We start from the raw sequence: 14,649 nt of genomic DNA, 5'->3' as shown, positions 1-14,649 counted from the left end.
GTCAGGCTTGATCCGGGCCAAATCTGGGCCGTGTGAAATCGACATCTACCAGATGTGGGCCAGATCTGGGTTGTGTAAAATCCACATGTACCAGATGTGGGCCGGATCTATGGCGTGTGAAATCCACGTGTACCAGAAGTGGGCCAGATATGGGCCGTGTGAAATCCACATCTACCAGTTGTAGGCCAGATCTGGGCCGTGTGAAATCCGTGTGTACCAGATGTGGGCCGGATCTGGGCCGTGTGAAATCCGTGTGTACCAGATGTGGGCCAGATCTGGGCCGTGTGAAATCCACATGTACCAGATGTGGGCCGGATCTGGGCCGTGTGAAATCCACGTCTACCAGATGTGGGCCAGATTTGGGCCGTGTGAAATCCGTGTGTACCAGATGTGGGCCAGATCTGGGCCGTGTGAAATCCACATGTACCAGATGTGGGCCGGATCTGGGCCGTGTGAAATCCACGTCTACCAGATGTGGGCCAGATCTGGGCCGTGTGAAATCCGTGTGTACCAGATGTGGGCCAGATTTGGGCCGTGTGAAATCGACATCTACCAGTTGTAGGCCAGATCTGGGCCGTGTGAAATCCGTGTGTACCAGATGTGGGCCAGATTTGGGCCGTGTGAAATCCACATCTACCAGATGTGGGCCAGATCTATGCCGAGTGTGTATCTAGCAGGTGTGGGACTATTTTGCTTTCTGTGTGATTAGACCTCAATATTTTTCAAAACATCTTTTGTGTTCAACACAAGAAAGAAAGTCAGGGTTTACAGGATAGTCAGGTAAATGCAGGGTTTGAACAACCTGAGGGCGAAAAAATGTGATAGACTGATCAGTTTTAGCTGCATTTTTAGGTATTTTGTCATGTGTCATATTCATTTTAGACACTCTTACACTGACTGACAGGACTTCTTATCTAGTGTGAGTGAATTGATAATATCTTGCAGTTTTTATGTTTTCATCAGTGTGTTTAAATCAAAATCACTTATAGTCACTGATCACAGTTATAATGATCTCTGTGTTTTGTCTCGTCTTTGTCACCGCTGACAGTCAAAAACGCTTCATTCATTGAGGAGATTAACTCTGAGTGCTGGTCCTGTCAGCAGTGAGTGTGTTCGACACTGTTGGGTAATAGTTCTCTTTTGTGCGGTTTGAAACCACTTTTGCCGGTGGATTTCGTTCGAACTCCAATCGTGAGAGAGAAAGATCTGGAAAAGGAATCTGCTCAACTTGATTTAGATTCATTATGTGTGTTGGATTCAATTGTTTGAATGTCAGTATATGCTCAGATAAAAGCCTCCCAACATCTGACATGTTTCACACTGACAGCTTGAGTTTGCTTGAGTATACGTGCGCTGAAACCCAAACATGGCGTACACCAAATAATATTCAGACTTATAAAACGTATGCCAGAACCTGCGAAATATTCTCTTTATTACCCCAGTCAGAGGAAGATTATGTTCACATGCGTCTCTTCTCCGATATATGAGCTTACAACGCCTCGCTTACTATGCATATCCTCATCTGCATATCATTTGTATATTTAACGGTACAAGACATTAGGAAAATATGAGATACGGATGTGTCTCACATTACATCACATCAAGACTCAGGGTTTATGAGCTGTACTGGGACCAGCCACTGGGGGCGATCTAGACTCTGGGTTTATGAGCTGTACTGGGACCAGCCACTGGGGGCGATCTAGACTCTGGGTTTATCAGCTGTACTGGGACCAGCCACTGGGGGCGATCTAGACTCTGGGTTTATCAGCTGTACTGGGACCAGCCACTGGGGGGCGATCTAGACTCTGGGTTTATGAGCTGTACTGGGACCAGCCACTGGGGGCGATCTAGACTCTGGGTTTATCAGCTGTACTGGGACCAGCCACTGGGGGCGATCTAGACTCTGGGTTTATCAGCTGTACTGGGACCAGCCACTGGGGGCGATCTAGACTCTGGGTTTATGAGCTGTACTGGGACCAGCCACTGGGGGCGATCTAGACTCTGGGTTTATGAGCTGTACTGGGACCAGCCACTGGGGGCGATCTAGACTCTGCGTTTATCAGCTGTACTGGGACCAGCCACTGGGGGCGATCTAGACTCTGGGTTTATGAGCTGTACTGGGACCAGCCACTGGGGGCGATCTAGACTCTGGGTTTATCAGCTGTACTGGGACCAGCCACTGGGGGCGATCTAGACTCTGGGTTTATGAGCTGTACTGGGACCAGCCACTGGGGGCGATCTAGACTCTGCGTTTATCAGCTGTACTGGGACCAGCCACTGGGGGCGATCTAGACTCTGGGTTTATGAGCTGTACTGGGACCAGCCACTGGGGGCGATCTAGACTCTGGGTTTATGAGCTATAGACCATTTCAAAAGATGTAAACAACACTGGTCCAGAAGCACTTCCTGTTTCAGTTTTTTAACACTACATAAAAGCTAGGATAAAATACAACCAACAGAACATTTAAAACTGAATCAAAAAGTTAAACAAACATCTTTAAGATGTTTTCTTTACATGTGAAATAAAGAAAACAGTTCCAAACTGAAACAGGAAGTGCTTCTGGACCAGTGTTGTTTACATCTTGTGAAATGGTCTATACTGGGACCAGCCACTGGGGGGCGATCTAGACTCTGGGTTTATAAGCTGTACTGGGACCAGCCACCAGGGGGCGCTTGAGACTCTGGGTTTATTATGGGCTATTCTGGGATCACTCAGCAGGGGGTGATCAAGACGCTTTGGCTTCTCTGTTCAGGTGTTGTGTGGCACGCTTGGTGAGGACAGGTGGGCCAAATAAACCAATAATCAGGTAAAAGGAAGGGTTGGTTTAGAAAACAGGCTAGAGAGCACATGGTATATAGAAACAAACATGACAAGCCATGCGTTAACACTGAATCGAGACTGTGTGTACATGAATGATCTGGTGTACAGTCTCAGTTCTGAGTTAATCTAGCACAATCAGACTCGCCACACATTCATATTCTCTTTCACTAACAATTATGCTGTTTGATTTGATGCGGAGGGTGATTATGTTGGATTTATGTAATGGCATCAGAGGTGTCCATTAGCCTCCGGTCAGTTTGTCGTTTAGGCCAGAACGAATGAGCTGCCAGCGCTCGTCTAAAGCTGTATCAATATAATATCATTACGCTCCAGCTGACGGATGATCAATGCTGCCAGATCTAGTAGAAAAGCCCCATGACAGCAAGATGGAGGATTTTATCAAGGAAAGTGATATTGTGTCTCACGGTCAGGAACTCAGTTTTCCCAGTCGCCAGAGAAGATTGCCAGAAGCACAGCGCCGTGTTTAATGTCTCTCAGTGTTGCTGAATCAGGAGCAGTTCAGCGCTTCCATCATTTGTTTAAGTGAATTGGTTTATTTAGACGTAAAGGTTTCAGTCAATGGGTAAGTTGGTTTGTGTCAATTTAGTTTTAGGGCATACATATATATTTCTAAACACAATCTGAAAATCGTTTCTTTTAATTTAATTCCATTTACCACAGTTTATGCTTAAATGTGATTGAAGAGAGATTCTCTGAAAACGTTCCTTATTATCTTACAACGTGATCTTGTTTTATTATTTACGTCATTGCTTATTTCACGGATGCTTCACGAAAACGACAGACATATTAATCACGAAAATGCCATTGTGCAGTTCTATGTTGTGGTGATTATCTGTAAGATATTGAGTTTGATCAGAGTTGTGTGATTGTGTTTGACGAGCTTTAGTTTTCTGCTGACAGAAGCTGTTGAAGTCTTACACTGATTGAAGTTAAAGTGACAGTAAATGAGGTGTATCTTGTTTTCTTTCCCCCTAAAGACTCCTGTCTTTAAACACTCTCTAGATGAGTGTCGGCGCAGACGCATATGCATGATGGCATCTGTATTCAGCACGTGTGTGTGTGTGTGTGTGTGTGTGTGTGTGTGTTGTACAGTAGGTGTGGTTGATGTAGATTGTGTGTTTCAGGGAAAACACAACACTTCACTGCACACATTTATCTCTCTCTCTCTCTCTCTCTCTCTCTCTCTCTCTCTCTCTCTCTCTCTCTCTCTCTAATGCTGTTTTATTCATTGTCTCCACTGCTGCATTACTGTAGTGTGTTTGTGGTGAACCACGGGAGCCGTTGTGATTTCTTCACACACACACACACACACACACACACACACACACACACACACACACACACGCTGAGAGTGTTTTAACCCGTCAGGAGCGCTTCAGTGTGTTTCAGTGAGGGATTACGCCTTCTTATCTGAACATGCTCTCTGTCTCGTCACCAGGGGCTTTAGGGTAAATAAGTCAATATATCTGCGAGACAAACGGCCCATTAACACATTATCAGCTCCACAGCGGTGAGGGGCGCGCTAAGATGCTGCGTATGGGTTACACGGGTTATCTGCAGTGCTAAGCAGAACCGCAGGGCTGACGGAGCTTCTGTGTCTCTGAGATCAGTCCACACCTGCGCTCTCAAACACACACATATATACGCTGCATTTATGCCGCGAGACTGGATGAATATTACATTTTATTTCAGTTCTATTGACGTCCTTAACTAACAGTGCACAGTGACCCAAAACAGAACCAGAATCATAGACGACGTCTTGTTTCCTGGAGGACGTGATGGAGACGTTACGCCTGATGAATGGGGCCCAAGAGCCCAATCACCTTCGAGTTGTAAAAAACGAGCCAATGGTGCGTAAATATCTTGTTCTCGCGTTCATGTTCTTCGCCGAGCGGTAGCGGCACAGCGGTTCTGGCAAGGGGACGTAACGCCGCCATTCCCTCCTTCAAACCAGACGTTATGGAAATTAGGGTTCACGCACCAACCCAGAAGTGATCGAATAAAATAACATTCTGTATCAAATGTATAGGCAAGACAAGTAGTTTGTTTAGGCATGATTTGTAGGTAATTACAAACCTGCGCACATATATTCAAACACACATGACTCTGGAATCAGTTCTTTATGCTTTATGATGTGAACGCCATCAGCTATATCACAGGTTCAGTTTAAAGGGTACATATCATGCTTTTAAATCATTCATTTTTACATATAAATCATAGCGTTGTGGTCTATATAAAGCATAACTGCAATGCTTGGGTCTGAATTCCTCATTATTAAAGCTCCACAAGCCCCTTTTCTGATGTGCGTCTGTGAGCGACCCGTTTCAAAGCGGCCCCTTTAAATAAACAGGAGATGCGTCACACCCCGCCCGCTCTCCAGGTCTATGAGTTCAACTCCCCGCGTTCGGCCATTATTGTAGTTTGATTAGAGATATACGATTATATACGATACCTTCAAAGAACAATTTTATTCACTCGTTAATAACAGAAGACTTGTCCATCAAGCCTTACATATTCGAGCCAGAGCGAGCGAGTCGATAAAGACGACGACAAACCTGCAGATCAACCTCTTCTTCATATGGATGTATTGGTATGTGAGTTAACTGTTGTGTGTTATTAGTGAAAGTCGACTATTTCTCTTGTTAAAACAAGCACACTGACAAGATAAATGACTTCGGTCTAATCTTACCACAAACATCTGTATTGATAATATGATGCGTTTAGAAAAGCAGCTAAATGAGCATTGATGAAACTCAAGAACAATAATACTGCAGACGTGTAACGTTACTTCAAAACAGAAACACAGAAAGACAAAGGTACTGCTAAACCATGACCACCATGTGTTTTAAGAAGGTAAAGTACTTTATTTTTATTAACAATATTTACAGCTTATCGAAATGCTCTGTTCGTCGTCTCCAAAGATTGAAGGAATTGACCCCTCATTCAGACGAAGTCAATCGGCAAACCCTTCTGTATAACGTTACTGGCGAATCCTTGAAGTGCTTCAGGTCACTAACGTACATCCAACAACCGAACATTTTGACTTGCCCTCTCGTAACTTCTGCATCATTGAGCTCGGACTACAAAATCACAGCGAGAAATAATAATGGCGGATTGCTGGAAGTGTTGGACCGGTAGCTGATGTCTTTATTCGTCAGTTCCTCTGCAAATACGGTGACGCACTTGCTCAAAAAACGTCATAGACAACAGAAAAATCTGAACAGGTTAAAAAATATGACCAAAACAGAATATAAAGATATAAACGAAGCACCTGAAGAGAATAATTTCATCTTTTCTGTACTTATAAACACTCCAAATATACAACAAAATGCATTTAAGGGCTAAAAAAGTGGATTTTGCATGATATGTCCCCTTTAAAGTGTGTGTAGAGAGAACAGTTTAGCGGCCCCTAATTTAACAACTACCGATCATTTTACTGTAAGTGACTCAATCAAACCGCAAAGGCGCTGTGTGTGTGTTGATCTTCCGTCAGGTGAATGACGTGTCCGATGCAGTTTTACAGCAGCTGATCGCATTAGTGTCTCTTCATAGAGCGACAGATGATTTTTCTGCTGGTAAAGCACATGAAGATGTGTGTTCAGGTCACACGAGTCATGGCTAGGCCTCGACTGTGGAAAACGCTTGTCTTGTAATCACTTTCCACACGTTACATAATTTCCCCAGTGGTTTAGCTTTAATGGTATTATTAATGTGTGTGCGCACAAGCGGATTGCAGTACCTGTCACTGACCTTCACATGATGCTTGTGTGGAGGAACGGGTAAAATTACAAAACTAGCCTTGCTGAGGACTGTAAATGGGAAAGTTGATGATTTACTGAACGAAACTGACATGTCATGTGGTGTGACGTGATGGATCCCATTTAAACTGCTATTTATCATTTAAAATTAGTATTATGCACTACCGTTCAGTAAGCATTTGTGAAATAAATTAATAATTTTATTCGTCATCAAAAGTGACATTTAAGACATTTATAATGTAGTAAGAGATTATATTTCAAATAATTGTTGTTCTATTGAACTTTCTATTCATCAAAGAATTCTGAAAAATAAAATTTTTGATGGTTTCCACAAAAATATGAACACTGATAATAATCATAACTGTGTCTCAATCATCAGATCAGAGATTAGAGTGATATCTGGAGGATCATGTGACACTGAAGACTGGAGTAATGATGATAAATGCAGCTTAGGAATAAATTACACTTTATATTCACATAGAGAACAGATGATTTACAATATTAGAAATCAGTATATTTAGTAATATTTCACTGTTTTTACTGTATGAAATAAGTGCAGCCAAAAAAACACTGTAAATCAGTATTTACAGTGTGTGTGTGTGTGTGTGTGTGTGTGTGTGTGGACTCTTCTACAGCACAACTGTGTTCTTTGACTAGAGGCGTAGAGCATGATGAAACCGTGTGAAATACACACATGTGTGTTAATGTAGGATAAAATCAGACAATTATGAGTATATCATCAGTGTTTGTGGCTCGTAAAACCTGCAGCGAGGAGAGAGAGTTGGTCATTTAAAGCTGCATCCGTTCAATTCAACTGTATTCAGAATGAAGAATATTCATCATAAACAGCATTTATTATTAATGACAAGCCTGCATTTATTTCAAGTAAAATGTGCTTTACAAATAGACTTCAGCATATATTTCTCTCGCATTCGTCGCTGATCTTATTGTTTTGTGTGTTTGATGTTAATTATATCGGTCACAACATGTTTTAAAAATATTTGGGGGAAGTCCCCCATTAGTCCCGTCATAAAGCTGGTGAAGTTCAGTCTCGCTTCATAACACGCAGTTTCATCCCAGTTAAAACCACAGAACGCAGCATCCACAGGGACAGACAGAACTGTGTCGAGTCAATAACACACGAATCTGAACCTCCGCCACAGTCAGACGTGAGTGTATGCTACATGTGTCTGTTCGTGAATGTGTGTGATGTTCATATGAAGCCTTGTGCACACCGCTTTTCAAGATGTGTTTGTGTTCATACCTAAGCGATGTTCAGCCGAGTGAACGTGCAGACTCACTCCCTGCAAGTAGATGGCGCTTCTTTTAAAGCAGAAACAGCTGGTACACAAGGTGGCGCTGCTGTAACCGAGGACAGCTGGTAGTTGCTGTGCGAGTAAACCTCACTCCCCTGATCTCAATCGGCGCTCTAGCGACAGACTGCAGTCTTTAGCCTCGTTGTTAGAGCGAGGGTTCGAGTCCCGGGTTCGAGTCCCGCTCGGAGCGGGTTACGTTACGCTGTCGTGAAGGTCCTTGTGTTTGGACACAAAAGAGACCAGCATTAATCTTGCCTCGTTGCATCTTCCTCTTCGTCATCGTCTTTGTCCTCAATGTGTTTTCGGCACGTGATCAAAAGAGCCAATCTCATTGGTCGGCCAGTTTTGAACACGTGTCTTCAAACCACTAAAAACATGAGTGTGTGTGACGCTCTGTAACGTGTCTCTCTCAGCGGGTCTGAGTCTCACAGTGGCTGACAGCTGGTTAACTCTCGCTACGTAATCATTTATTCACCGTATAACACTGGAGTCGAACACACAGGCCCAATGACCACAACACACACACACACACACACCAGCTTTCTGTTTCAGTAGTACATGAGCGCAAGAAAAGCAGCTCATCATATCAGACGTCTTTAAGAGTAAAGAACAACCACCGATTGCCTCTTTCCGCCGTGAGAACACACTCTTAGAAACGAACTATCGCCGCACAGAAGGTTCTTCACGTTAATACAGTAGTTCTGATGGTTCTATTGGGTTCTTCAATTGAATCGCCGCTTTGGATCCTTTATTTCTAAGAGTGTACAGAACAAAAGAAACAAGTTTGACATGCTGATCATTTGATGAATCCCCATATGAGGTCCTTTCAGCGAGGTCAAAGGTCAAACCCCGAGAGAACGACAGCAGACATAAAAATGTGTTGCCCGTACGGCGATGGAGAGAACGGCGATGCGAGCGCTCTGGGAAACGCTTCTCTAGGGTGCAGTTGCGGAGAGAGAGAGAAAAGCGGATGATTGTCAGCCAATCAGATCCGCTATTTCGTTAGAAGCTGGTTTGCTTTTAGTTGGGAAGAGAAATGGTTTTGGCTTGTGTTTAATAGTCGCTGAATAAAAACATGATTTGACGGATAAAGTCGTCGGCGTCGGCCTTTATCAGCGCAGGTTTAATTGGACACGTTCAGTCAGAACGGCCAAAAACATCATTATTATTCAAAGAGTAAATGGTCTTAAAGCAAACACAGGGAAGGAAAGGTTTGAGTTTTCCGTCCCAATCAGACGATTCAAACGTGTTAAAACTGCTCAAGAGACTCAGAGAGCCAAACCATACAGAAACATCTGCTGTCTGACGACACACATCTACATCATTAAAGAGAGAGAGAGGTAGGGGGAGAGAGAGGGAGAGAGAGAGAGGGAGAGAGAGAGAAAGGGAAGAGAGGGAGGAGAGAGAGGGAGGAGAGAGAGGGAGAGAGAGGGGGGATAGGGGAGGAGAGAGAGAGACGGGAAAGAGAGGGGAGGAGAGAGAGGGAGAGAGAAAGGGAGAGAGAGAGGGGGGTTGGGGAGGAGAGAGAGTAAGAGAGAGAGACGGGAAAGAGAGGGAGAGAGAGGGAGGAGAGAGAGAGGAGGGAGAGAGAGAGAGCCTTCTGTAAAAGTGTTTTGGGATAACTAAAGTTCTTCCACATGCTGTCTGTGAGCGACCCGTTTCAAAGCGGCCCCTTTAAATAAAAAGGAGATGCGTCACACCCCGCCCGCTCTCCAGGTCCATGAGTTCAACTCCACACGTTCGGCCATTATTGTAGTTTGATTAGAGATATACGATTATATACAATATATACAAATTAGAAGCACATTTGGTAACACTTTCCCTTCATTAATGAATAACTACACAGGGACAAATGAGTAACACACTATAATCACTCTAGGAAATGAAATCTTCTGCCAGGAACACTTAATTGTTGCGTCACTCATTACCTTCACATCTAACCAATCATGTTCTAATACCGTAAAACTTCTAATAATAGCCCAGGCTTTTGTTTTCCCAAATCGTGGAACTGCACCTCCACTTCAGGACCACCCTCTCATTTTTAGCTAATAGTGAATTACCACATTAAACAGTGAACAGTAGTTGCTAGAATGTTTATAGTGTGTTACTCTTTTGTTTCTGTCTAGTTATTCATTAATGAAGGAACAGTATTATAAAGTGTTGCCGCTACATTTTTTATACTATTTATATATATATATATATTGCAGGGTCGACAGAGAGATTGTGGTTTTAGATCCGCTTTATGACACTGGTATTATTGTGGTCTTGGCAGGCGATGAGTTAGTTGTACTTCAACTGCACTGTAAAGAAGCGTTTCCTCGCTAAACACTCTCAGATTAGGAGCCAGCGCAGCCACAATACCTCCTTAATCCAGTCTCTTTCTCTCCTTTCTCCTTTCTTTCGGTTTTTCCTCGGGAAAACCTCTCTCTCTCTCGCTCTCTCTCTCTCCCTCCCTCTCTCTCGCCCGCGCCCGCCGTCAGGTCACTATATCGGTGGATGGTATTCTGACCACCACCGGTTACACACAGGAGGATTACACCATGCTGGGATCCGATGACTTCTTCTACATCGGAGGAAGCCCGAACACCGCGGATCTGCCTGGATCTCCGGTCAGCAACAACTTCATGGGATGCCTGAAAGATGTGAGTCAGAATACACTCATTAAAGCCATTGTGAACAATCTTAACTTAGATGTTGCCAGTAAATACAAAACATGGATCAAAACCTTTTTCAATTATTCACACACTTATCATTACGAAGAAACTGTAACACAACGATTTAAACATCCGGTTTTGAAGTAGAAAAGCTCAGATAATAGTTTGTTTTAAAACACACTTCACTCTTTGTTTTATTTACAGCATGTGTTGATTTTGTTTGTTTGAGCTGCGTGAGCTCAACCAATGTCATGAGTTTGGGGGCGGAGCTATCTTTTTGAATGACAGCAGATGTTTTTAAATTCTGTTTCACAGACAGTAACATAGTGTCGACCCAGATCCGGCCCACGTCAAAAAGTACAAAACTATTATCAAAATGATTATGTTCAAAGTTGTTATACCCTGTGCGAGCAAAGTCAGAAAGATGTAGTTCAAGGCAATAACGTTTACAAAGCTTTTTCAGCAAAAAGATAATCCTCTGGGTCAAAACTAGGCGTTCAGAAATACAAAGATGGCACACTCATATTACTAGTCTTCATTTATGTAGCGCTTTTAACAAAATAGATTTTTTCAAAGCAGCTTTCCAGTGATAATAAGAAAATAATACATAAATAATATTGTTGAACATTAAATTAAATGCGCAACACACAAAATTGTGCAGTGTACAATTTACCGGAATAAGTCCTGCCTCCCAAATAAAAGAGCCAATGGCTGATTGATGAAGTCATCTTCCCGGTGATGCCGAGTGAACAGACTTCCTTTAAGTTACGGTAACAGCGACATAGCGTCTGTCCAGATCCGGCCCACATCTGGGCTGTGCGCAATCCAAGTGTACCAGATGTGGGCCGGATCTGGGCCGCATGGAATCCCGGTGTACCGGATGTGGGCCGAAACTATGTTGCTGTTAATGAACTACACTGACGCCCCCTGCAGGTCGTCTACAAGAACAACGACTTCAAGCTGGAGCTGTCCCGCCTGGCCATCGAGAGAGACCCCAAGATCAGTCTGCACGGCGACCTGGTGTTCCGGTGCGAGGACGTGGCGGCCCTCGACCCCGTGACCTTCGAGACGGCCGAGTCCTACATCGCCCTGCCGCGCTGGGACACCAAGAAGACCAGCTCCATCTCCTTCGACTTCCGCACCACCGAGCCCAGCGGACTCCTGCTGTTCAGCCACGGGAAACCCCAGAGCTCGCAGGAGCAGCGGCCGGCCCGCGAGGTCAAGACCGATTACTTCGCCATGGAGCTGCTGGACGGGTTCCTGTACCTGCTGATGGACATGGGCTCGGGGAGCATCAAACTCAAGACTAGCAACAAGAAGGTCAACGACGGCGAATGGTGCCACGTGGACTTCCAAAGAGAAGGACGAAAAGGTGAGGAAAACCACGGGCACGGATATATGTCCACTCATAGTGATAACACGCCGAGATTCACCACATACACTGGCTTACTTAACCCTGCATAGTTGGTTAATTTTTACTATAATACTAGCTTTTTTTCGTCTAATTGATGTCTACGGATTAACTTCTAAACCTTTTTAAAATACTCAACAAAACCACTGGCTAAAAACAACACAGAGTCTTTTTCACCGCATCTTCAAAGAAGCAAGACAATGTTGTGGAAATGAGCTCTGGATACACCTACAACTTCTCCCCATTTATATATGACGATTATGAGCAATATGGTGGTGGGTTTATATGGACCTCGTTGATTAACTTCTCCAACATGTCGTTTGCTATTTTAATGTGCAAGCCTTTAAAGGATTAGTTCACTTTTGAAAAAACTTTTGCTAATAATTTACTCGCCCCCATGTCATCCAAGATGTCCATGTCTTTCTTTCTTCAGTCGAAAGGAAATTTAGGTTTTTGATGAAAACATTCCAGGATTTTTCTCCATATAATGGACTTACATGGGAACCAAACGGTTCAAGGTCCAAAAGACAGTTTCAGTGCAAACTGTTCAAATGTCTTTAAACGACACCAGACGATGAATAAGGGTCTTATCATGGGAAACGATTGCTTATTTCAAAACTTTTCTAAGGACAAATGCTAGCCTTGCTCTATTCTGTGAGGCGCGTTTGTAACGTCACGTAATACGTAATTACGTTCAAAAGGTCACGGGCGACGTAGCCGGAAGTACAGAGTCAGTGCTTAGAAGTTGAACACATAGGTTGAACGTGCAAACTAACTCAAACGCTGTTTACAAAAAAAGGAATTAAAAGGTAAAACAACGATGTCGGACGATTTTGATTCTGTACTTCCGGCTACGTCGCCCGTGACCTTTTGAACGTAATTACGTATTACGTGACGTTACAAACGCGCCTCACAGAATAGAGCAAGGCTAGCATTTGTCCTTAGAAAAGTTACATTTTTGGAATAAGCTTTGAAATAAGCGATCGTTTCGCATGATAAGTCCCTTATTCATCGTCTGGAGTCGTTTAAAGACATTTGAACAGTTTGCACTGAAACTGTTTTTTGGACCTTGAACTGTTTGGTTCCCATTGAAGTCCATTATATGGAGAAAAATCCTGGAATGTTTTCATCAAAAACCTTAATTTCCTTTCGACTGAGGAAAGAAAGACATGGACATCTTGGATGACATGGGGGTGAGTAAATTATCAGCAAAAGTTTTATCAAAAGTGAACTAATCCTCCATTCTGATAGGCTGTCAGTGTTTTATCGTTCAACAGCTGAAAACAAATCGTTCTGATAGTGATCCCAACGATTTCATTCCTCATATCTTTATCATTATAGCTGTGGTGTGAACTCTTGCTATAGGATGGAGAAGCGTATACAGTATGTATTTCAAGCCAATATCAGAGGTGTTCGGCTGACTGGAGCTTTGGGAATCCCTGATTCACTCCTGCAGTCGTCGCTCCTTAAGCTTGTCCAACGAGATGCAGTGATGCCAAAGGCAGCATTCATTTGCTGTAATTGGCTAATTGGGTGTAAGACTAGAGGAGGTGTGTGTGAGTCCTGTGGGGAAGAACTCCAACACTTCTGTAATTGCAGTTTAATAGACAATTAAGAGCAGGTCATAAATCTCTCCGGTCTGCCAAGAGGCTCACGCTAACACAGATCGCTCACACACGTCTTCTTCTCCTCCTCCTCGTCAGGCTCCATCTCCGTCAACAGCCGCTCGATCCCCTTCAGCTCAAACGAGGGCAGTGAGATCCTGGACCTGGACAGTGACATGTTCCTGGGCGGTTTACCGGAGCCGCGGCAGGGCCTGATCCTGCCCCCCGAGGTGTGGACCGCGCTGCTAAACTACGGCTACGTGGGCTGCGTGCGCGACCTGTTCATCGACGGCAAGAGCCGAGACGTGCGCCGTCTGGCCGAGATCCAGAGCGCGCCGGGCGTCAGCAGCTTCTGCACGCGCGAGCTCCAGAAGAGGTGCAGCAGCGCCCCCTGCAGTAACGGAGGACAGTGCAAGGAGGGCTGGAACCGCTACATCTGCGACTGCACCGGCACCGGCTTCCTGGGCAGCAACTGCGACATCGGTGAGAGAGCCTGAACACACACTCAAGCTGATATATAGTTTTGCCCTGCTAATGTTTTTACAGGCCAACAACAACAACACACAATAATTAATTAATAAGAATAAATACTTTTATTAAAATATATATATGTTCAGGGTCTGAGATTAGGGGTGGTGTGGCGCAGTGGCTAAGACACATGCCTTTGGTGTGAGAGACCCGGGTTCGAATCCACTGTGAGACACCGATGTGTCCCTGAGCAAGACCCTTAACCCCTAGTTGCTCCAGAGGCGAGCGACCTCTGACATGTCAAGTCACTTTGGATAAAAGCGTTAGCCAGTTGAATGAATGTAAATGTAAAATGAGACTAACTTTTTGCCACACCTGCCAATGGCCTGAGACTTCAGAGAAGTCCATAAACACAGGCATCGCAATTTTAGATACCAGTGGAAATGAACAATTCTCTATTGCAATTTTGATTCCACAGCTAAAACTACTAGCCTAACTAATATAAACTAAACAATATTAAAGCCAAGTACAGAGTCAGTAATAAAATAAGAACAAGTAATCAAATTTCAAGTAAAAGAACAAATAAATACAATAGA

General features: G+C 43.9%; 1 protein-coding gene across 11 annotated transcripts in view; it reads left to right on the top strand.

Moving 5' to 3' along the window:
• Positions 1-14,649, top strand: part of nrxn2b (neurexin 2b) — a 334,333-nt gene that overhangs the window by 198,077 nt on the left and 121,607 nt on the right. For all 11 annotated transcript variants that reach the window (XM_089131837.1, XM_089131838.1, XM_089131833.1 and 8 more), the window contains 3 exons: positions 10,397-10,558; positions 11,504-11,942; positions 13,685-14,068. In XM_089131837.1, the coding sequence (XP_088987963.1) occupies positions 10,397-10,558; positions 11,504-11,942; positions 13,685-14,068 (985 nt within the window). The remainder of the gene's footprint in view (positions 1-10,396; positions 10,559-11,503; positions 11,943-13,684; positions 14,069-14,649) is intronic.

The sequence above is a fragment of the Pimephales promelas genome, chromosome 1, assembly GCF_988280905.1.
Source record: "Pimephales promelas chromosome 1, fPimPro1.hap1.1, whole genome shotgun sequence".
Classification (NCBI taxonomy): domain Eukaryota; kingdom Metazoa; phylum Chordata; class Actinopteri; order Cypriniformes; family Leuciscidae; genus Pimephales; species Pimephales promelas.
Note: the sequence above shows the minus strand (reverse complement) of the source record. Positions and strands in the feature narration are given on the sequence as shown.